Source organism: Ambystoma mexicanum, chromosome 9 (assembly GCF_040938575.1).
Source record: "Ambystoma mexicanum isolate Mex_15411 chromosome 9, UKY_AmexF1_1, whole genome shotgun sequence".
NCBI lineage: Eukaryota > Metazoa > Chordata > Amphibia > Caudata > Ambystomatidae > Ambystoma > Ambystoma mexicanum.
The window spans coordinates 333,861,445-333,884,592 of record NC_090931.1 but is presented as its reverse complement, the minus strand read 5'-3'; the positions used below and the strand labels follow the sequence as shown (position 1 = coordinate 333,884,592).

General features: G+C 46.8%; 1 protein-coding gene across 1 annotated transcript in view; it reads left to right on the top strand.

Annotated features, from left to right (window-relative positions):
• RCC1L (RCC1 like) overlaps positions 1-23,148 on the top strand; it is a 338,336-nt gene that overhangs the window by 90,074 nt on the left and 225,114 nt on the right. The window contains exon 5 of the mRNA XM_069614751.1: positions 3,982-4,033. Within this exon, the coding sequence (XP_069470852.1) occupies positions 3,982-4,033 (52 nt within the window). The remainder of the gene's footprint in view (positions 1-3,981; positions 4,034-23,148) is intronic.

Below are 23,148 nucleotides of genomic sequence, written 5' to 3'. Positions count from 1 at the left end.
CCTATGTCGACGCCCATTTTTGAGTTTCGAAAAACAAACTGTAATACTCCACAGCTTCCACTAGATGTCGGCCTATGCACAGCATGTGAATCGAAGCAGATACAAGCATCAGAAATACAATCACGGGGAGTAATGTATTTTATATATATACACAATAAAACATTTGTTAAGCATTACTCTGTGCATCTAGGAGAGCAGGCCAGTACCTTTTCTGATGAAGAACGAGGATGTCACCGGCGGGTCCCCAAGGTGAGACGACCACAGCTCCTGTTTGGATTCCTGGCCTGGAGGCTGAAGAAAACTTTTGGCTGGAGCAGACGGTCAGCTTCTTCAGATGGACGCCCAGCAAACTATATTTACGATACTGCGTCATTGGGACTCGACACAGGCTTCGGTTCAGCGACTGTTAACACACAGCAGCCTTCCCTCCGTTTCTCAGTCTCCGTCATGGTTGAGAAAACTTCTAGGAGTGGTGAAAAAAATCACTGTAGGCCCGTGTTCAGCTGAAACCGCACTTCAAGAGACGATGCACAGCAAAATGGTCCAGGTCCCAGGGTATTTGGAGACTGCAGCCCAGGACGGTCACTACTCTTCAAGGGATGTCTCTAAATGCAGGTCGTCTCGAGACTGGTTATGCACACCAGTCCGTGGGAGGAAGTAGTCCGGTCTGGATCTTCCCTGTCCATCAGAAGAGAGGGCTGGAGCTGCAGCAGTCAGTCAGTTGGCTCTGGTGACCGCTGGAAATGGCTGCAGACGTCCTTGTTCTTCGTTTCTTGTTTCCGTTGGTCGACTCTTCCTCGCTCCAGGACCCTTGCCTTTTATGCAGGAAAGCTATCGGGGATTCCCCAATCACCATTCAAGCCTTCAAGCAAACAGGACAGCCAGACTCACAGTTCAAACTGGATACAGGCAGACACACTGCAAGACAAAGACATGGAGTTTCACACTTCTCCCCCACATTCTCTCCTTTCAGGCACGCAGAGAGCCTTGGCAGACTTTCACAAGGAAGCCCACCAAAGAAAAAAGACCTAGCTGACCTCCCCCACCCACGTTGGTAGAAGAATGGTCAAATGATAGGTCATCCAGAGATGGTAAAAGGTGAGTTGTGCAGATTCCACAAAATAAGTCGGTAGGATAAAAGGTATCTCCCCCTCTGTCCTTGGTAACGGCTGTTATCACAAGGAAAATAAGAAGGGCAGCTCAAGAGGCTCCCAGCAAACCTGCTCAGAGTGCTGTGCATCAATAATAAATTGCAGATGCCTAAAAAGTTGGAGGAAAGCATAACTCCCGAAAGATGCAACCAAAAGGTTCCCAAAGGTAAAGTAAACGACTTGGTGAGTGTGGAAAAAGGTTCCCACTCAATCAGGAGAACTGATAAAAATCCAACAGTCCAGCAGAAAGTTCTGGGGAGTCTCGCAAGTGGAGAGAATTACATCCAAAAAGGAAATTCTACCTAACTGTTTTCTCTGGCAAGGTAATCACTTCATTTGACATTCTGTTAGGGTCTTTTATAGACTGTTCATGCTGCCATTACATATATGTTTGAGCCAGAGCTAAAAGCAGCTAATGGGTATCTGGCATCACCAAGTGAGCAGCCTTTTGTGCAACGTGGAGTTATAGCATGTCACAACTCTAACATTGACATGAGATGCTAATTATAACTTTTTTACCATTATGTATCGCGCCTTAAGCTGTCTTATAGATGTATCCTAATACTCCTTTTCATGCATTGTGACATGCACATGTAATGGCACATTGACATGTTTGTATGAATCGGCAGTAAAATATAGCGCAGTTGATGTTCAGCTAAGCAGGTTCTTGACTCCCACCTCCCAGCATTTGTGAACCCTGGAAAGTCCTAGCACAGAAAGGCTGTAAAGGACGTCTGCCATTTTGGCGTCTACGCTGCATATAGCCCTGCAGACAAAAGTGTAAATGGGATTTGTTAGTGGGATAGAGGGAGAGGCAAATAAGAATACTGTGTATTGATCCATGCACGCCAGAGGTAAGAGTCATGATTTGTGGTGCGATTCTTGGTAAGTAGTGGTCGAGAGAACCAGTGTGTGTTTCATCGAGAAGATTGAACCCAAGGTCAATCAGTTGGAATCAACATTACGAAGACCTATTTAGCCACTGGTGTGCAGGGTGTGATATTGCTGGAGAAGTGAACGGTAGTGTTTCTCAGTTAGTGTGGTGTGTTTGTAGACAGTTACAGTCGTGTGCAAGGGTTGATTGTGCGAATAGTGTAAAATCGAGGGAGATGAAAAGGAGTCTGTTGGGGGAGGGCAGGGAAACATTAAGTGAGAGACGGGCCTTTTCATTGAAGAATGATGCTCTTGTTCCGGTGGTATTGGAGTGTTTGGTTATCATCTCTCTTAACAGTAGTTCCTGCTCTTTGGTTTGATTTAAAGAGTGAGGGTAGAGTGGCCCTTCACAGTCAGAGCTCATGCACTTTGTGGATGGGGCCACGTGTGCTCGCCAATTGCATTTTTGCAAGAATGATGGTCCGATTTCTATTTTGAGGTTGCGGGCAAACTGAGCAAAGTGTCCGAACTCCCATACACCCTCACTGTTGAGTTGTGTGTAGATTCATAGCGTGTTCATCTAATCTTATGCATATTAGGTAGGAGGATTTTGTGCTTTTCTCATGCTTGTGTTAGTTGAATAGCCAATTATCAGGGGATAACTGTGAGGAATAAGGATGATTTCAGCTTGAGCTTAGCACCATTACTAGGGCTGCATTGCTGGATCGATGCATTCTCGAAGGTATGTGATGGATTAATTTTCTTGCGGTGGATTCTGGGCATCTTCTATAGGAGGTATGATGGGTAATGCATACATGGTTGTAAGTGAAACCTGAGTTTGATCAGGAGCCAGTGGACTATTTGAAGAGCTGGGGTGATGTGTTCTGGGCATTGTAGTCTGCAGTAATCTAGCTGCCGTGTTTTGGACACTTTGTAGCCTGTCCAGTAGGTCATTTGAGGGCCCCAGATAGAGGCTGTTTGCGTAGTCCAGTCCTGAGTACTAGTGTGATCCCTGCTGTAATTGTGCGTGTGATGGTCAGGCAAGGAATGGTGTTGATTTTTGTTTTGAGTTGAAAGAAACAGTTCCTCATGAAGAGTTTAACTTGTGGTTCGAGTGCGAAGTTGCTGCCTTTCAACATCCCAAGGCTGTTGACCGTTGTTGTGGCAGAGGACAAAATCCCATTTCTTGAGGCCATGAGCGCCGGTGGAGCTCAGCAAATCATAAGCACGGTTTTGACTGAAGGAAGTTTCACTCTTTATATCGTCATTCAGGAGTCAACGTCAGCAAAGCATACAGTGAAGTCCAGTGCGTTTGATGAAGAGTTTGTGAGTTTGTGGATTATTTGGATCAAATGGAGCGCATAGTTGAAGCATGTGAGCCCTTAGTAGGTGTACAAAGTCCCGATTTAATCTCTCTACAATCATAATGGATTGGTTTATGCTGATTGCCATGCATCTTTTCAACCAATGACACTTAAAAAAGGCTTCAGCTTGAGCCAGCTGCCCAACTGATTACATGTTTTCAGTTCTGTGTGTAAGTGCTTAAAGACCAATTGTGGGGTTGGATACCAAGTATGCCAGTATTGCAAGGTTGATGTAGAAAACATGATGATTATAGATTTAATCTGTGATGGCTCTTCCTTGGTGCCCATGTCCTGGCAATCAATATTCTTTTGGTACTTTCGCTACACCTATAATTAATTTGGTTTGATCTAAAATGAGCACATATATGGAGCCTGGTTCAGGTACGAAACCCTAGGCTAAAATCTAAAGTGCGTTTTCCCCCTATTGACAAATAAAACTGTGCTGCATTAGGGAAAAGCAACAAGCTCTGTGCTGCATTAGGGAAAAGCAACAAGCTCTTTGAGGTTATGAGACTAGTGTAAAGAGAAAGTTTGTGTTGCCCAATATTAACATGTGATTCTCTTTCCTTTTTGGTCTCTGCCATGTGCCATAGTGAAAGTCAGCTTATTTCAAGACTACAGAGCTTTGGTAGCAAAATTACACAGGTAAGAGGGTCCTTTTGGAAATTTAAAACTGTTTTTATATTAGTAATATGTTACATGTTCAGGTTATGCTTTGGATGTATTTGTTGGAAACTAATCAAGGAGCTCTCTTTGGAGTAATGCTAGCTGTCCTCTCTAACACTAGCTGTGGGTACATTGAGTAGAAGAGCAAATATAGGTGTGACTGCTCGAATATTAAACTCTTCGCACTACTTACACGCTTTGTAAGGATGACTTTAGGAATACTGTTGTCCACCATTGAAGACATGGGAATACAGTCGGAAAATTGAAGCACTTCAATCATATGACTGGCATACAGGTGATGTACAATTATCTATAGAACCAATCTTAAGAACAAAGGCTATTTGGGGTAAGTATACCAGACCTCCATGTAAAGAGCCACTTCTTCAAAGATGTTGGCCCTATGGAGGATGTTGGAAAGTGATGTTTCACACCCCCAAGGGGCTTGTTCCGGATCCTCTTTGAGATGTAATATTCAGGAGAATACTATCTCCCCCCTTGATAAAGATCCATTCACACCATCAAATCAGAATAAAACGATGTATAGGATTGCACCTAGCCTTATGGCTCTGGCTCGTTGCTTCCAGCAGGTTTCTAACAATTCCTAGGTGTTAAAACAATCTTCTTGTGGTGAGACCATTGTGGGAGTTTTCCTAAAGTCCACCTGGAGGTAAAACTCTATAAAAATATCCCTTGGTGCACAAGGTCCCAACTCTTAGTATACATTTGTACTACCCAAAGGATTGGTAGAATGGCCCTGCAGCCAAACCTATTTTAGGAGGAGGATGTGAGCTGTAGGTAAGTACAATAAACCCAGTCAATACAATAGCCCAAAGAAACTCTTACACACTGAGTTATAATACAATTTATGATGTTTGGGAATCTGCTGAGCATCCCATGCGGTGCTGTTAGGGAGAATTCTCTCTTTAGGCTGAATTTCCTAACCTAGTGAGTCCCCCAGCAGCTTTGCTGGATTTCTGGAGTTTGTTTTTTTCTCCTGCCAAGAGTGAGACTCTTTTCTCCCACTCTTGGACATGAATTATGGTGTTCCTTTGACTGTTAATGTGTTTTATGGGCTATGGGGTCCTTTACTCCATAGGGTCTCATGTGTTTTTAAGATGTGTGTTACAAAGCACCCTCCGTGCAGTAACACAGGGGTGTCATAGTGACACCCCACCATAGACTCCATACCCTGGGACTGGCTACTGTCTCCCAGGGCATGTAAAGTCACCATTGGCTTTACTAGTCCCAAATTATTAACAGACACCGGTACAAACCATCATATTGTGGACGTACTGGTCGGAGCAATTCGATTGCCCCAGGATCTGTTAGTCGAGGGGGCACGTCTCCGTCCCCCCTGATCGAGTTTTGGCTGGTGGCAGTGGAAACTACTTTTTATATTCGACCACAAATATTTCCCAATGGATTTTCCCATTGTTCGAGGCTACCAACTTTAATTATTTAATTCTCATAGCCTCGAACATACCGCCAGTTTATTTATTTAATATTAATTCGCCGGTTGGTATTTTTTGCCAGGACTCTATTCTAAAATGGCGTTTGTGTTCTCTTCTGTGACTCCAACCCAAGTCGAGCCCTTTGTTCCACTTTTTGGCGGGCTTCTCCACAGAAGCCTCCAAAAGTGGTGCCACTCTGTCTGGGTACCACAGGGGGTGTGGGAGGGGGGGTTAGGCACCCTGGACTGAGTTACCTTGGTAACTCAAGTCGCACTCTTGTGTGATTGGCTCACCGCTTAGCATGTTTGATTGCAGGCTAGGCTGAGTGAATGGGGGTTTTCTGCATAAAAGCAGGGCTTTGGGGACTGGAACTTCAGAAGTCGCCACAGGACCTGAGGGAGAAGCTGAGCCGACCTACCACGACGACACCACCGGTGGAGCCCTGCGGAACTGACTCACCACTTCTCGACGACAGAGAAGATCTCCTGGCTGGAGAGGCTTCTTCCCCTGACTGGTGGGCACAACCAGTTTACCTTCTTTTCTTCGCACCCCAGACCGGTTTGTGGTCGAACTGCCCGTGCCAAGCACCCCGGCGACCGGATAGCCACTTACCACTGAACCGCGAATCAACGGACCGCTCCTTGTACCTGAGAAACTCTGCGGCTGGTTTCTTCCCTGGCAGTGCAACGGACTCCTGTCTTCCTCCCCAACGAGATCTTCTCTTCTCCCGGACGAAGCACCAACTTGCATCCGCTGCCAGGAACAACTGCTCCGGCTGGAGTATTCTCACCACTTTAAGGTACCGTGTCCGCCAGGCCTCCCTTTCTAAAGATTGCTACAAGGTAATAATAACCCCTTAACCTTCTGGACTGGGCTGGCCGCCTTGACCCTCTAACTGGTCTTTCTTTGGTCCAACTCCTTTTTAAACCGTTACAAGACTTTTTGTCCACTGCAACTGTGTGACCGTGGACACATTTCGTTTTGATCCTCTTAAAGCGGATCCGGCCTACTGACTCTGAATTCACTGTGTTACTTTGCCTTCCTCTCTTGTGTTCGTGAAAAAGTGTTGGGATCTGTTTCAAATTATTCTCTGCTTTTCTCTCCCTTTTTAAAAACGAATTATTAGAGTGCCGTCTACGTTAAGCGCTCACCGCTGTCTGAAAATAAGTGGGGCTTTACTTAAGACTTGTCTAATATTCTTTTAAGGGAGTGTATGTCTTTTAGTAACCGTGTTTTTGAGTTGCTTACTATTAGTGCCTGTGTGTTTCTCTAGATGTGGTTTTAAATAAATAATGATATCTCTTTTACACCAAGCCCTGGTCAATGTTTACTTGTTCTATCGTGTTCTCTTGACCTTTTCAGAATACTCTGTATACTGCCTAACTCTTCTTGAGGGAAGTCTGACTGCTCAGCCACAGCTACCAAGTGAATCTGTGTGGTACAGACTGCTACCAAGTGGGTTTACTGCCAAACACCTGTAGTCTTAAATCTTTTGCAGTGGTCCCAGAGGGAACTGCACAGGTTTCTGCCTAACAGGTGCATATAGTCCGCCATCTAGTGGTAATCGCAGAGTATTTGATCTTTTTCAAAGATCGAAAAGGGACGTCGACATGGGTGTGACTGTAACATTATCCCTAATGTGACATGTAGTGTACCCAAGATCCTCGTGCCTTGAGGTCCCACCAAATAGTTTTTTCCACCAACCTATTTGGTCGCACAAAATGCAGAGCTCATATGAATTTTATATTGCTATCAAAAGTGGTGTTAATTCCATGGTTCTTCAATGGTTCGCTCATTCTCCAGGACTATCCTGTCTTCCATATCTCTCTCTCTCTCTCTCTCTCTCTCTCAACCCTCTCGCCTACTAAATCTCAATTTTCTGCTCAAATTTCCAGTACTACCCCCAACTCATTTTTAGGCTTCCTTCAGCCACCTTGTCTCTTTCTCTCATCTCAGATTGCCTAATCGCCATTCAAAATTGGTGTGCCTCCAAACAATCTGTCTAAATTCCAACAAGACTGAGATCCTCCGCATTGGTACTCCTTCACCATCTTTTCCCCTCACTCTCTGACCGGCCTCCCTTGTCCCTCCTCCTACACCTTCCTGCAAGGCTAAGAACTTCTGGGTCATCTTTGACTCCACACTTTCCTTTTCCGCACACATCTCTGACGTCTCTAAAAAGTCAAACTTCTTTCTGCACCACCTTAGAGGGACTCTGTCTTTCCTCTCCTTCCCTCAGAAGCTCACTGTCTTCCAAGCTCTGGTTCTCTCTAGGTTGGACTACTGTAACAGCCTCTTTCTAAATCTTCCTGCCTCCACTCTACGCCCTTTACAGCTAATCCAGAACAGGACTGCAAGACTTGTCCTTGGCCTCAAGCCCTGGGATCGTATCTCTCCAGCTCTGAAATCCCTTCAATGGCTCCCAGTGGATGGACAGATTCAATTTAAAACCCTCTGCATTGTCCACACGGCTTTCTGGGGTCCAAAATGCCATCAGCTAATACCTCCCCTCTCAAGCACTTTGCTCCTCTACTTCTAACTCCCTCAGGGTCAGTCGTTTTTCAAAGAAACGAGCCGGGGGAAGATCTCAGTCTTCGGCTGGGGCCTTTCTATGGAACAGCCACCCTGCCACTTTGAAACTTGAGGAGAACCATCTCTGTTTCCGTAAGCACCTCAAGACCTTCCTCTTTGCTTCTGCCTTTGCCCCTTTTCTCTCCTGCTGATCTGTTTATCGCTAGGCATCGTGCACCTGGCCACCCTCTTGCCTTTGGGCCCAGGTACCTGCTCACCCTGCCACCCTCCTGCACTGCCTCCGGGCCACCCCTTGCACTGGGGTCTGCACCCGTACAGTCCCCCACCCACTTTTCTTCTGCACTAACAGATACACCCTATCTGACTTACCTTGCACTTGCCACTTGCTGGCTGCACTACCACTTTTTATCGTCTTTATTTATTTGACCTATTATTTATTCTGTTCTCTCCTCTGTTCTGCACTTTCCACTTCTCTCCCCTTCCATGCACTTTCCACTGTTTTCCCTTTCACTTGCACGTTCTCAATGTCACTGGGCCTAGTAAGATCGTTCTTTATATTTCGCCACTGTTCCCCCTCCCTTGCCTGGTCGCGCTCTGAAACACTTGTGTATGAGCGCAATATAAATAAAATATAATTTCATATCATTTCATTGACGCTGTTCCATCCTGGCAACTGTTCCTGCGTGGCTTCGGCCCTCAGCCGGGCTTCACAGTAGGGAGAAGGGTGCCCTATTCACACTTTCTTTTTTGAAAATGCCTCCCTCTTGCCCCTTCTCTTCTTTTTCGTTCAGTCTGGCTGCCACTTCCCTCTACTATGGAGAGGACACCCTTTTAAATGTTGCCCGTCTTGCAACGGGAAGTTGTTTTTTGGGTATCATTAACTGTTGAACATTGAATATGCCTTATTCGATGTGGCTAACATGATTGTGTGTATATGCAATGAGTGTATATTCATTTATCTGAATATGTTCATATTACTGTGATGATTGGATTGTGTTTTGGTGATTACGTAATGGGTATTTGAACTTTTTGTAACAAACAATGGTGCTTCATAAACCACATGTTGTAATATGTTTACAGCACTGATGAGGACTTTCTAGAGGCCGACACGTGTCGGCTCCTTAAGTGTATTGATCTGACATGAAATCTTTAAAACGCCTAGAGACTTTTTATGATATATTCAACAATGTGTTTTTCAAACATGCAGATTTATGAGTTTAAAGACCATTTTCGTACAGTACATTTACATGATTTGATAAATGGGAGTTAGTTTGCACGAATCACTGCTAACCAGTGTGGCCATAACTATAGGGTTGTCACTGTGACCAAAAAGTCACAGGAGCAGAGAGAAGGGGGATACTAGGATATCCCCTTAGCACTCCACATAAGGTGGTATGTGCTAATCTCTCAAGTTAGTTTTAGGAAGGATACCAAGTTTCCCTCTTTCCTTAAGAACAGTAGTTATTAGGGAAAATGAAAGAACATAAAAAGGAGGACCCAAAGGGTCCCCAGCAATACTACAAAGAGGGTGCTGTGTGCTGCAAAAGTGTAACACAGAGGCCTTTAAGAGATATGTAGGAAAGCAGACTCCATATAAATTGTAAAACATAAATACCAGCGTTCCCATGGAGCAGTAAGAATGCATGAGACAGGAAAGGGCTCTCCTCAGAAAAAGGCCCAGAAGTCCAGCAAAAGGTGATGTGGGTCTCACTAGGAGAGGGGATTAAGCATAAAACAGATAAATCTCCCTAACTGGGACAAAACATGAACATTTGGTTGGTGTATCCGCAAAAAAAGGGTTGAATGTGACAAACTCATATGACCAAAAGAAAGACTTAACACTGAGTGCTAAAACCCTGAAGTGATTTAAGATGTCATAGGGCTGTAGCAGTTACACAAGGTGGTAAGCGGTATATTAATAGTTAATAGACACACGAGTATACCACTTCATCTTGTGGTTTTATTTTAAGTATATGCGAAATGTATACTTGGGCAATTAATATATCAGTTCAAGAGCTTTTGGTAAGATTGATTTTCAGAATTCTCCCTGAGGAAGGTTTTTGGGAGGCCTGGGCGGGTAGTGTAATGCTGTAATAAGACAAACACACAAAGCACTCTGATGAATCAAATTAGACAGAAAGCATAAAACGAAACTATTTTAGGCCTGAACACACTTGATACAATGAGCATAACAGGAAAGTATTACTACCATACACATTCATTCATAATGGGGGATCCCACTAGAACACACAAGCATCTTACTTTTCAGACCATTAGAAATGGTTATCTTATGAAACAGAGGAAACTATGTGTAGTAAAGCAAGTAGAAATCGGTAATTCGAAAGCAATTATAATTCAAGGTAAATATTATAAAAGCAACAGCAACACTATGAACCTACCTTATAAAGTAAAGCCCCCAGCACTTAAAAAGTCCTTCTGTGCTGAGGTGACTAGGCCCAGTGCCCCTTCTGAGTCCCAAGAAGAAACCTTTTGGAGCTAGGAGTCTTAAGTGAAGAAACAAGTATTTACGAAGTCAACAGGTGAGTAAAACGTTCTAGTGATGAAAGCATAAAGGTAAGAACACATAATTAGGGGGTCCCCTCCATATTCCACCCCTCTAAGGGAAGCCCAAGGGGGAGATCCTTGGCTAGAAGAACTCCACCAATCACGACCAGGCAAGAGAGGTAGGGTCAAGACTTTGTACTTGTACAACCCTACTCTTCAAGGGGGATGGAAACCGCTTTGCAAGCTTGTCTGCTTCACTAGGATTCCACTAGAAACCATCCCTAGGATTCCTCTATTTGCTGGACCTCTTTATTAATGAGTTCAGTTGCAGAGGATCATGGGGTCGCAGGTGCAGAGGTCTCATTCGGGATCAGGATTTGGTCCAGCTACACAGCGGTTCCAAACTCTGAGACGGTTCTTGAATGTTTGCAGCTGGATTACCCAAGCACCGCAAAATGCAGACCACCAGGAGAACTCACCATGACAGGAGGCACCCAGAACACTATGGACACAGGTAGCTGTGAAGAACACCATGCTCAGGTGGCAGCAGGCAAATCACTTGGTGAAGACAAAGAAACTACTCCAGGAAAGCACTTGTTCAGGATTCAGAGCAGCAGGTGCAGGAGGACTGTTCTTAGACCAAAAGCTGGAGACCTGCTGAATTGCCAAAACTTGTAACCGGGACCAATGCACAGCAGATACCGTAGACGGAGCTGGTCTGTCCACAGGATGGTTTCTGGAAACTTCCAAAGGCTCCAGAGGGAAGGACCAGTGTCTTTGGGTCCAGACTGGTTGCTTCCACCAGCCTGAGGGTCAAAGCACTGATAAAGGTCTTCAGGAGGTCAATCCAGAGAGGCAGGGCTTCACTGGCACCTGGATGGAGGCAGTGCCAGTTGTCTTCAACAGTCTTTCAGGTAATCCGAGGGCTGCAGCACTTCGTTGGGGTCTTGGCTCCATCGAGGATCTGAAGAATGGCTTTAGGAGTCTTCCTTATGATCGTAAAAAAAATGTTTTAATCACATTTGATTGATTGTTTTAAGCTGTAACTTCTCACAACATATAAGTACAAAATAACATGATTGGGTATCTTGACAACTGTCCATGAGTACTAGAATGTTAGCGCTCATGGACCTTTTATCCTAAATTTGAGCCAGGATCACCCCCGGCCCACCAATGGAAAATATCTGTAGCATTCAAACTGTTAAGGGCTGGACCGGCTCTTGCCCCACATCTGCCCAGCACCGACATACCCCTGTTCAGAGTGTGGATTGGGACCATTTTAGGGAGGTTTTTTTCATTTCTATGCCAACACCCCCCCCCCCCTTACTGTGAGACCCCCCCATCTGGACCTTTTTCTTGTTCTCCTGAATGAGGGAAGCCTTTTCACCTCATTCATTATTTCTGCTCATTGTGGTTTTACTTTGATGGTGGCAGTGGACGTGTTCTACCGACTTTTGTGGTGCAATTTATACTTAGTCTGTCCCCACAGTTGCGGTTATGCGCCATTTCTTGTGTGCTTGTCCTTTCCTGGTCCTTCTACCATTGGGGGTGGGGGAGGTCCTGGTTTGAGTTTTGTCTTCGGCGGGAAGTCTTTTGTGTATTCTGCTGAGGCTCCAGTGTGTCTGCGAAGACATGAAACGAGGGAGGATCCCGAAACTCAAACATCCTTTCTCTTCTGGTGTGCCTGAAAGAAACAAGTTCCCACTAGGGGGCTTGCTGTCCTGATTGGAGAGCCACCCAACCCTTTCTGTAAACTGCAGGGAGTGTTTGCAGAGGATGAGTGTGAATTCCTGATGAAAGGCAAGGATCCTAAGGCATAAGACAAGTCGACCACTTGGAATAGAAGATCCGTAGAAGATGACAAACAAAGACGCCTAGAGCCCCTTCCAGCAACCACAAAGAGACCACTGCTGTCCTGACACCCGTTTTCAAATCGACAGAGGTGCTCCAAAGAGGGTGACTCTTTTTCTTTGGCTGGTGGGACCAACTAGCCATAAGACGACCTGCAAGATCATCCACCCCCTGACATGCTCTGACCTTCAAGGACTGCAAAGCGCCAATACCTGGTGACCTCTGACCATATTGCAGTGCATCGTCTTGAAATCCTTCGAGAACTTTGGTGTTCTACAGTTTTACCGCCAGAGACCAGATTCCCCCACCTCCTCAAAGTCCCCTCACCAGAGTGCAGGAGCGAAAGAACGGATGCAGATTGACGGGCTGTAAACTTTCATACTTGGAGTCTGTGAAAAGGCGCACCAAAACTGTAGATCAATGTTGGAGAATGAAGAATCCTTTGTTGCTGTGACATCCCGAGTCCCTACTTTTGTCACCACGACCAAAGAACAGGAGACGGAGTCCACCACTGCTGCACCGTGAAAGAATCTGGCTGCATCTTCTTCACTCCTCAAGTAACCTCAAATCATGTTGTCACTCCTTTGCTGCTGGAGCGCTGATCCCAGTGTTTGGGTATTCACCCATACCATTCGCCTCAGCCTAACACTTGTGCACCCAATCGGAGCCTTTCCCAAGGTCCCCAGGTCCCTGAAACCTTTTTGACACACACAATCCTCTTATTTACTTGTAATTGATTAATCCTCTGGAACCCTGCCTTTTCTGCTGCTGTGCCTTACTTGCTTTACCTCCCATCTGACTTTGACAAGCTCATACCTAGATGGGGATGGACTGCTAAAACCTTAAGGCCTCAAACTAATACAAGTCTCTTCAAGTATTGTCCTGGCATTGTTGTTGCAGTTTAACCTTTTAATTTAACTTGTGGTTTAACCTTTTAATTCTTACAACAGAAAATGTTCTGAGTGCTATAACAAGTGATTCTACTTACTTGAACTGTTTATGAATTGTATAATTCTTTACTTAAGTTGTACTCACCTGAAGTATTGCATTTGTTTTCTATTGTGTTGTATTATCAATTTTACTATAACTACAAGTGTGTAAATTTCTTTGGGCCTATGTATTTACTGACTTCGTTGTACTTCTCTATAGCTCACATGGTGGCGCAAAAGAGGCCGACCAAGATGGCGGACTCCTATTGAGCTCTGTGTAAGGGCTCTGATTAATCCTGATAACAGCCCCATCGAGGCCTGACTCATCCAGCTGGTGATTATGCAGAGCGGTCTCCCTCCCTGAATTGCGCGGTTCTCTGCAGCTGAGGAACCTAACACAGCTGATCCCCAGACGCAGCCATGGAGCAGCCGAACGGCGGAGTTGGTGGGCCGATGAGGGCTCCGTGACTGGCGTCCCCTATTGGAGGAATGACAGTGTGCTGCCCCCCCTGAGCTGGGTGAGCAGTCGACTCCAAAGAGATCATCATACTGACCGCAATGGAGAGATGCTGTAGCACAGCACTGTGGAGCCCAGCGGCGGAGGCAGTTTGGAGCCTGCTCCCATTGTCAGAAAACTTAGCTGAGGCCACCATATAGCCCGGGCAGCAGAGTGGAACAGCAGGGAACACCAGGTGAGGCCGCGGTCTGGCCAGCAGGCCTCCCCTGCTCCCACCTAAACCCCCCCCCTCCCCAGACAGAAGTGCGGGGGGAGTACAGATGAGCGCTGGGATTGCGTGGGAAGCTCCGGATTAGACCACACACCGGCAGATGAAACAGTCCAGTGCAGTGTGGGGTACTGTCTGGCCCTAAAGAACACTGCCAGGGCTGAGGAGGAGCTGGGGCTGGATGCCATGATTCAACAGTTTGAGGTACCAGCGGCCTATGCAACCACAGTCCCTTGATTGTTGGTCTTCCAAAACACCCTGTTTATTGGAGCAGCTCTGCTACAACTCCTACACGGTCAGCTCTGAAATTACGCAAAACATAAAGCCGGCTTGGTGGGTCCCAGCGTGCCTCTGCTTGATCTGGGTCACATAAAAGACTAATAACCCTGAGACACCACCTATCCTCATGGACATATTGCTAGGACAGGCACGATCAGACACACATTTCTGCTAAGGGGACTGGAAGGCACTGAAACAGGAGGAGTTGTGCTACGCTGAATTAGCTCCTTTCTCGCGCAGGAGGGGGGGGAGAGAATCAGTTCTGCCACTGGGACTCGCTATTCCCCACAACTACACCATATCAGCTGCAGAGGTTCCCAAAGTCTTATGTTTCCGCTGATCAAGTCCCACGTCTGCCTTGGCTGATTTCATATTGTACAGCGGGAGCTCTGAGCGGTGCCTCGTGATGGCTCCGGCCCTGATTGACTTCATTGTCCCTGAACGACTTGGGGCCCTGTATGTTGGGTTCTCTGACTGGACACACCTCACTAGCTGTCGGCGGCCTGCAGTGGGCTTCCCCCAACATGGGGAAATCTGATAAAACACAGCAGAAGCTTACTTTTGAGGTGGGAACCCTCCTCCAGGACAGCCAAGCCACAACAATGGGTGGAGACGCCGGAATTGATCAAAGGCAATGACAGGCGGAGCCGCCCAGATGCCGGAATTGGACATAAGGGAAATACTATTGGATCTCAAGGTGGGCATTGGAGGGCTGGACTCCAAATTGGACAGACTCTCATCCAAGGTCGACCTGTTACAGCACCGGCTAGATAAGCACAGCGATCGCCTGGACGAGGTGGAACAGGGAGCGTCCGGGCTGGAGGATGGATCAGCTTCACTTATCTTGTCGCTAGGGTGTCCACCCTCGAGGTACAGATCAAATCGGTGACTGCCAAGAATGAGGACTTGGAAGGAAGCGCCTGCAGGAACAATATTCACTTGGTGGGCTTCAAAGAATGGCAGGGGTAGCTCAAGATGGAGGAATTTTGTTGAAACTCTGTGTGAGAAGATCTTTGGATGATCCAAGCTTTCCCCCCCTCGTTTGCGGTAGTGAGGGCCCACTGTATACGGGCCGCTTGACCAATGCCTGGGGCAGCTCCCCGCCCCATCATTGCTCACCTCCTGGACTATAGAGACCTGGACATGATCCTTTGTTTGGCCACACTGAAAGGGGATCTTCAATGATGGAGATACAATCCAGATCTATCCAGATTTCTCGGCAGCACTGCAGGCTTCAAGATGGTCTTTTGCAGGGGTTAAAAGACGCCTTGGAGATTGTAGTATCCCTTATTCCATGTTGTTCACTGCGAAATTCCATATTCAGCATGATGGGAGGACGCCATATTTCTTGTGTCTCGAGGCGGCAAGCTCTTTTTTTTTTTTTTGGATGAGATTGGTGGGCATCTTCCCTGCAATAATCCAAGGCCGGGGGGGGGCATATGGATCCTTGAAGCAGGGGCTCATGGTAGCTACAGTGGAATGGAAAAGTATGGTGGTTGAATAACATTGGGGGTGCTGCTGGCTTCTTTGATTTTTTTTTTAGGCCATGCTGCCTTGGAAATGTATACCAATGGTGGGGCCTTGCAGGCTTGGCCGGGCTCTAGCACCCCGAGCACAGCATTGGTTTTGGTTTATGGTTGTGGGGGAGGGCGGATCCAGCGGGCGGGTTGGTGGTTGCCCGTGGGCGAGGGAGGATTGGGTGGGATATGGTATTAGGGGATGTGGTGGTCATAGGCGGCATTTGGGCAGGTTGTGGGTTGCCCATGGGGGTGGGGGGCAGTTTCGAGCCTGTTCAGTGGGAAGAGGGGCCACAGGGATTGACTGTGGGGAGAGGGGGTGTTTGCATTGTTCTGTCTGTTAGGAATCTGATTCTTAACCTGGTGTCTCACTACCATGTCCTTCAATCGCAGCTCGGCCCCGCTCAACAGGTGATGAGCACATGGGAGGGGAAAAGCTGTCTCCAACAATTGGATTTCTCTTGGGCAGATGGTATTTCGGTAATGTGGAACATTAGGCAGGGGGGAGGACAGCCCCTCCAAGATCAGAAAGGTTGCACAGTACCTCAGAAGGCATCAGGTGGAGGTGGCCTTCATCCAAGAAACCCATCTTCCTCCTCCGAGCACAAATGGGTTGCCCATTGAGGATGTCATAGGTATTTCTCTTCCTACTCCTCCTATGCGAGGGGAGGTTGCTCTTCTGATTGGTAGGGGGGTTAAGTTTCGTCTTGTCTCAATGACAAGGGACGATGAAGGGAGGGCCCTGCTGGTATTTGGCACCTTTGCGGGCGTAGCAATGGCCCTGGTGAATGTGTACGGCCCCAACGTAGACTATGCCAACGCATTCGACTGGGTCATGGTGAAACTGGCCGGGTGTCAAGGCGCCACCATCGTGTGGGGTGGGGACCTAAATACGGTGATGAACCCTCTAAGGATTGATCCGGGGGGGCGGGTCAGGGCCCCAAAACCAAGGCAGGCTTGCAGGTGCAAGAAATATGCAGGACATATAACCTTGTGGACGGTTGGCGACATCAGCACAGGGATGAACTGGATTACACCTTTCACTCCTGGGTTCACGGATCCAGCTTTAGGCTGGAATACCCATTGGTATCCCGCGAGGAGGAGCTCACGTGGGGCGACAGCTGGATACTCCCTCAAACTCTTTCAGACCATTCTCCTGTGCTCCTGGAGTGCAGCCTGGGAAGGGTAGAGGGGGGGGAGGGCACTCTTGGCAATTTAAACCTGATGCATTGCAGGAACTACGGGAGGAGATTCAATCTTTCTTTCAGCACAATGAGGGCTCTGTCTCCTCAGTAGGGTTACTCTGGGAATTCCTCAAGTGATAAGTCACGGTGGTGTGTGTGGCCAAAGAGAATGGGATTCTCTGGGGCATTGGAAGGGACCTTACGGCAGGGCAATCTCGGCTTAAAGACTTGGAGACAGAATATGCATCTTCGGCAGACCCCCTTGACCCTGTCGAGCTCCGTGGGGAGCTTGACGGGTTTAGGGCTAATGCTGATCAGGAAATCTGTTTTTTTGGGTCAACGTCATCAGATATGTCAGTACGGAGAGGGGCAGAAACCAGGGCCATGTTCGCTAGTTATTAGCGGCTGACAAGTGAGCCCCTCCTCAAGTGGAGTGCATTAGGGACCCCCAGGGTGAGCCTGTGCACACAGAAGAGGGTATTGCAGTGGAATTATGTGCGTTGTACAAGAACTTGTACGTATCCAGGTACATGAGGTATTCGGATGCCCTGCAGCATTATTTCGAGGATGGAGTCGCAACTCTCCGAGCCCCTCAATTGGGAGGTCTCATTGGAAGAGATCCTAGCTGAGATTAAGGAGCTCCTGGGATCAAAATTGGGCCCTGATGGTCTAACCGTGGAGTTTTATAAGGCATATGCCCTCATTCTGGCCCCAGTGCTCCTGCGGGTATATGAGGAATCGCTTGCTATTGGGCCGCTTCCCCCCACACTGCATGAGGTAAACATTGTACTTTTACATAACTAGGGGAAACCGGCCAAGGATTGCGCCTCGTACCGGCCAATCGCCCTAATTAATGGCAACAACAAAATATTTGCCAAAGTCCGTGCAAATCAGCTGCTCCCCTTGGTGCTGGTGGACCAGGCTGGGTTTATCCCTGAGAGAAACGGCACGTTTGGTCTTCGCCGCTTCTTTGGGATTATTGAGGCGCTTGAGCGAACATCCCAGGCAGTCGCTGTTTTCTTAGGTGCCGAAAATGCCTTTGACTCCATCGAGCGGCCCTTCCTATTTGCGGTACTCCAAAAGATGGGGCTCGGCGCTTATTTTATTAAACTGGTCTCTCTCTCCTATATGTCAACCCCTTTGCGAAAATTGTCATGGGGTGAGCGAGATCAGATATTTTCGAGATGGGAAGCGGGACATGGCAGGGCTGCCTGCTCAGCCCACTCCTGTTTGCCCTTGCGATGGAGCCACTGGCAGCGATCCTGCGAGAGCGCCATATACAGAGCGGCTGAATCTCGGGCAACACAGGTTGATCATCTCTCTATGCGGATGATCTGGCCCTCCTTTTTTTTTTTTTTTCCGACAACCCGGCAGTTAACTTGAGCCCTGTGATGCGGGAGGTGCTGAGATTTGGGGAATTCTTGTGTTTGAGGATCAATCGCAGCAAATCTGTGGTATCCCCCCTTACAGAGGGGCACCAGGAGGTTCGACAATTAATTCTGCCTTTGATGGGAGTCTACCGGGGTCCGGTACCTGGGAGCGCTGATGTCTCGATCTGGATGACCAATTAGGAAGCTCCAGGAGGCGGTGGCGAGATGGCGGACGCTCCCGCTACTTGGGGGTATTTCCATTGTCAAAATGATTGTGCTCCCTCAATATTTGTACCTTTTTTTTTCTCAATGTTCCCTTGTTGCTGTCAGGTATTTTTTTTTCAGTGGGCTCGTCCTTGACTTGCTGTGGGCCGGAAGACACGTGAGGGTGGCTATATACGGGTCAGATATCACAGCGAGTAGTGCGCTCGCTTTGACATCCCTGCAGAGCCTGCCAATGCAGGTTCGAATCCCGGTAGGGCCAAACTCAGCCTTTCATCCTTCCGAGGTTGATAGCGCTCAGATGCCTGAGGGTTTGTAGCGCTATATATATATATATATATATATATATATATATTATATATATATATATAGTTGCTGTTTCCATAGGAAGAGCATTTTTTTGGGCGGCTTATAACTCTGCTCCCCCTGGACGAATCCTCACCACACCAAACTTTGCAAAAAAATGTATATGGGGCACTCTGAATTTTTTTGCAAAGTTTGTTGATTGTTTGGTCCAGGGGGAGAAAAGTTATAGGGGGGGGGTCCCAAAACGTCTTTTTTTACCATAGACTGAATGGGGGAAAACTTTGTGCACTCCCACAGCCCAAATCGCTGGACGGATTGTCACCAAATTTGTGGCAGGGGCAGGGGCTTGGTCCTGAAAGCGTGCTTTTGTAAATTTGGTGCCAATCCGTCCAGTAGTTTCCTTTTAAAACGACCAAAAAATATGTCTAAAAAAAATTAGTGATATCTATGTCTGCTCCGCAGTCACACTTCCCTGTTCGCTCCGCGGACAAGATACTGATTGGCCAGGGGGGGTGGCGTCATGACCGCGGACACGCAACGTCTTCGCCGATTGGCTACAGCGAGCCGTGATGTGCGTCAGAATGTGTGGATGCGCCCGACATCTTGGATCTGAAGACAGCGCGGTCGCCACCAGAGGCGAAATGCGGTTTCGGAAACTGTTTTGCTCTCCTACAGTGCGTGGGGAGGATCACAGAATAAGAGATTTGTTAAATACTCTACTTGTTTGGGCGGCAGGTGGTAATGATGTATTCACCATGCAAAATGGTGTTTGGGAAATTCTTCTGATCACCTACAGTGCTTGGAGAGGTTCAGAGAGTAAGAGATGGCTGAAATACTGTACTTGTTTGGGCGGCAACTGTTAATGATGTATTCTCTATTGCCGCCTTGTTCAGGATATTTGTACATGCAGCAAATGAGGGTTGTAATAAGGGTAGTATTTCAGTCTGTGCTGTGTAGAGGCACCTTGAAAATGGTCGAAGGACACGTGTGGTGTTGGTGACCATTCAAATTGAGTACATGTCGTTATTACATTACATTTTCTTATGGATCCGTTACTGATTAGTATGCCACCATGGTTATGACATGCTGCAGTGGTTGTGGCCAGGGCTTAGAGTCTTGGATGCATGGCTGCTTCCAAGACTGTAGGCCCTGGCCACAACCACTGCAGCATGTCACAACCATGGATACACCTGTAGTATTGATTAACGATTACATGGTTGTGGGGAGTGTGTACAGCACCCGAGAACAAAGTTATAAGCGCTGGAGGTATAAACCAGTGCACACCCACACATTGTAATATCTATGGACATACAGCTAGGAGTGCAGTCTCTGGCCAGAACAAGTGAAGCAAACCACACCTATCAATACACCCGTACTACTGCACATCACTGAGGTGGTTGTGGGCAGGATGTTGAGTTTTGGTTGCATGGCTGCAGGCTGTAGCCCATACACCATACTCCTAAAACCCTAGGCCCTGGCCAGACCCACCACATCATATTACAGCAATGCATTCACCCGTAGTATATGTTCGCATGTCAGATGGTTCTGGGAGGGTGTACTGTCTTAGGTGCATGGCCGAAGAAACGACCTTAGAAGCAGTGGAGTCATAAGCCAATGTACACGTATACATTCAAATATCTGTGCACATATATCCAAATCTCTAGGTCCAGCCCACAACCACTGCAGCATATTAGACAGGCACGTTAGTGGTTGTGTTGTTATGGTGGAGTTGCTGTTTCCATAGGAAGAACACTTTTTTACTGCCGTATAACTGTGCTACCCTTGGACGAATCGTCGCCAAAGTTTGCAAAAAAAATATATTGCACACTGTGACTTTCTTTGTAAAGTTTGGTGATGTTTGGTGCAGGGGGGCGCAAGTTATAAGGGGCAGCGGTTCTCAAAACGTCTCTTTTACCCTTAGATTGAATGGGGGAAAAAGTTTGTGCCCGCTAACATTTGGCTATTTCCCTGATTGGTTGTAGAACAGCGTGAAGTAAGTCAGCTTTCTTCGGTGCCCCCCCTATGTTTTATTCATGTTTTAGTGTACGCGGATATCGCCAGTAACACATCGAAAACAAGACTCCATTGGACTTGTCACACTCATGTAATAGTATTTCAGAAGGTGACCTTTGAGGGGGGCGGAATGGGATGTGGAAGCACAAAATGAAAAAGTGGAGCTTTTTTGTCACCAAAGTGATACGTTTAAATGGAAGTTCCTGCTTATTGTACCACCACCAATTACTGCGTGTGGGTTAAAATGTTTTTGGAATAAAATTGCTGTCAGACTGGCGTTCCTAAGTTTTGAAAACTAAGGCCACCATCTGCAGTGTTTGCTGGAAACGGCGCTTCTGGAGGTGTATGGGAGTAGAGGTTCTCATAATTGGATTGCAATAGGTTGCTTCAAAGAAAGAATGTATTTGGCTTCGGAGTGAAGGCCGCATGAGTTGCTTTTTTGGTTGAACGCTCAATACGCCTGCGCATCTGAGTGAATGTTTAAGGGGCAATTGTTTTTTTACCTTGAGCGACAGGGAAACTTACTAGCAATTCACGGAATGAAAGGGTCGAAAAAAAATAGCACTTGATAACGTTATGTTTTAAAAAGTTTGTAAGGGACATGGAATATCAGTATACGAAGATTCTTTGATGTAAATACATTGGTGTCTGACTTGCACAAACAGAATGGAGGCAGTAAATATTATGTACGTTTACTTTTGCCCACTGTACAGCGAACCGCGCTTTATTGTTACATTACCACGCATCTAATTGTGCCAATATAATTGCCGTATTATCATTCTGTGCTGTTACATTTTTCCTGTAATATTGCAGAGTGCCCAGGTTATACATTTGTAGGTTATGACTGCACTCATCCTTTTTTAGCATTAATATTTCTTATTTGAAACGTTAACTTTGTCCACATAGCTTCGGTAATATACCTTTGCACATTTTTTTGGTCTTCTTTGAAATCACGAGCCGTAATTTTTTTTTACTTGTCCATTCTTTTTGATTTCATAACTAAATTATCCTCTTCCTGTGTAGTTGGCATTTTTTTTTTCTCTTACGGCACATGCAAAATCTCAGCGTTTGTAGCCTGCCACTATAGGTATTCATGGACATTAGTAACATTTTACTAAAATGTCATGTTTGAACACGTACATTTGTGTAGTACTTTGCACATTTTTTGTGTCTTTTTTGAAATTTTTTGGTAGAGGTTGTTTATTGACTCGTATTTTCTGTAACCTTTCCCGCCTAGGTACATATTGCCGTACTGTGCGTGCCATGGTTTCCAATTGCCGAGTGAGGGCTTCTTCGGATGGCAAATGCAACTGCTGGTGAGCGGTTGCCTGTCCATAACAATTGAGTGGAATGAGATTGTAAGCCCGCTTTGTCCGTACGCTGAACTCGGCAAAACCCAACACGCAGTGCAATTTACAACAGTTCCATTACGTTTTTTCTTTTTGAAAAATGTTTTGGCCACTGCTTCCTCAATCCCCCCCCCCTCCTTTATGAGCCTATTTGTTCTTCACATTCAGTGTCTGCTATACGTGGCAAGGTCTTGCTTCCCTCGAACTCTGTTGGATCTGATATAGATCCAAACAGTTCTGCAATTAGTAGTCTCCATGCCAACAGGGCACCCGCTTCTTCCTCCCCACTCACGCTGCTCGCCTCTTGCCATACCATCGTTTCAGCCTCTGCCCATTTCTGCAACTCCTTCCACCATACCTCCACCCGTGGCTTGTGACACTTCTTCCATCCCATGGCAATCCTCTGTTTTGCGAGCACGTATGCCAAATCTTTGTTTCCCAACATGTTTAACCTTCTGTGGTGTGGGGAACCCTCCCAGCAAGCAGGCCCAGGCCGTGTCTATGACGAGCGTGACCCCTTTCTCTGCTAGTTTTTGTGCCACTTCACCCCAGAAACACTCAATTACTGGACATGACCAAAACATGTGTGTCATGTCAGGGTTTTCCATGTCGCACTTAGGACATGCTTGTCGTTCAACGTTTCCAAACTTAGATATCCTCAGGGGGGTTCATATATGCTCTATGCGCTATATACAGCTGTATTTGTTTCAGTCTGGCATTTCTTGACGCCTTCTTGTGATATCGCAGGGCACGTTCCCACATCCCATCTTCCATCGGGGCCCCCACCTCCGCTTCCCAATCAACTCTCGGATGTGTCAATTCCTTTCCATCCTTAGTCATCACCATCTCATACGTCACATC